This window comes from Tigriopus californicus, unplaced genomic scaffold (genome assembly GCF_007210705.1).
Source record: "Tigriopus californicus strain San Diego unplaced genomic scaffold, Tcal_SD_v2.1 Contig659, whole genome shotgun sequence".
Taxonomy (NCBI): domain Eukaryota; kingdom Metazoa; phylum Arthropoda; class Copepoda; order Harpacticoida; family Harpacticidae; genus Tigriopus; species Tigriopus californicus.
Window position 1 is genome coordinate 711 of NW_026738972.1, and position 1319 is coordinate 2029.

Sequence of the window (1319 nt, forward strand, 5' to 3'; positions counted from 1 at the left end):
TGGTCGGATCCATCAGTCGTTGACCTTTTGGATGGATGCCATTTGCGTGGTCCAAGCCAAACGGCGAGAAGAGATCGTCAATTCGGCCGGACTCAACAACGGCTCGTTTGGTTCGATCAGTTCCTTCAATACCCTGATCAATCGCAGCGGCCCCCCGGCTTACAACTTTAATGGGCCCCTAAATGGGATCATAAGACCCGTGGATGACAAAGGTAAGGGTTAAATTGAACGTCGAAGAGACCGATTTATCGCGTGTAAAATTTCAATTTTTTCATTTTTTTTCATTTTTTTTCTTTACTTTCTGCTGTACGGCCAAGGCGGTTGGCCCTCATTAAATGGTGGAACCGGGCCTGCGGCCTCCACCTCCACCCCCGGCTCCAATGGGCCCCTCAAGCCCGGTTCTTGGCTCTGGACCGATCCCGTGACTTGGGACCACAGTGGCGACCGGCAATCGCCCTTTTTGCTCGGGGTTTGGGAGGGCTATGATGCGAACGAAAACGATCCCAATCGATTCGTGGATAACTTGGTTTCCAAATTACTCGAGGCCGAGAGCGATCCTTTGGAGCATATTCAGGAGGCAGCCTCCGCCTCTCTATTCGGTTTGAGTCGACCCCTGGGGTCACTGACCCCGCCCGAGCGAACCCAATCGTTGGTCCGTGCCCCCTCTGTGATATCGGATCCCCCCAAATTGGGTCTGGACAACTTAGTGGGTCAGCCAAGCCACATCCGACCGTCTGAGAGTCCGACCAGTCGTTATCGGCGCCTGTCCGCACTCAGAGACGAGGATTTGGTCGGGGATCGGAGCCATGAAGGTAGCCAGACCCCATGGCTACCACTGACACCCTCATCCATCCCACGGCAGCGACACTCGCCCAATCCTTTGAGCAGTCCGGGCGAATCGGTCGACCCGCAGGTTAATGGCGAGTCATCGCCGCCGTTGGAACATTTATTGGGCCAGTTGAGCAGCTTGCCCAAGGAGCAGTTTCTAGCCATTTTCAAGAATCTCTTGGACAACTACAATAATGACGCACCTACGCCCCCTGCTTTGGTCACCAACGACCCGCCAATCAACCCCATGGCCAATGGAAACCCCGTATTTGAGAGTCTATCCGGTGGTATGAGACACGCCTTCCGACCCGAGGCGCGAAACGTCAAGACCACCCTCTTCAATAGTCCACCTCCAACCACATCTCACGGCTTAAATAACACCCCTCAGGCCAATCTAAACCACGCGAACAAAAATAAGAGCACCAATTACAACAATAACAACAACAATCCGATGCCAATATTGCCCATCAACACCAAGGTCCCTCCCCCGA

The 1319-nt window shown here is 53.8% G+C and overlaps 1 protein-coding gene across 1 annotated transcript; it reads left to right on the forward strand.

The window, feature by feature from the left end:
• Window positions 1-320: 320 nt before the first annotated feature.
• LOC131892586 (uncharacterized) lies at window positions 321-1319 on the forward strand (the record flags this gene model as incomplete). The annotated part of the gene is given in 1 exon segment (XM_059242391.1): window positions 321-1319. A coding segment is annotated over 1 exon segment (999 nt), but the record flags the coding sequence as incomplete, so codon positions are not given.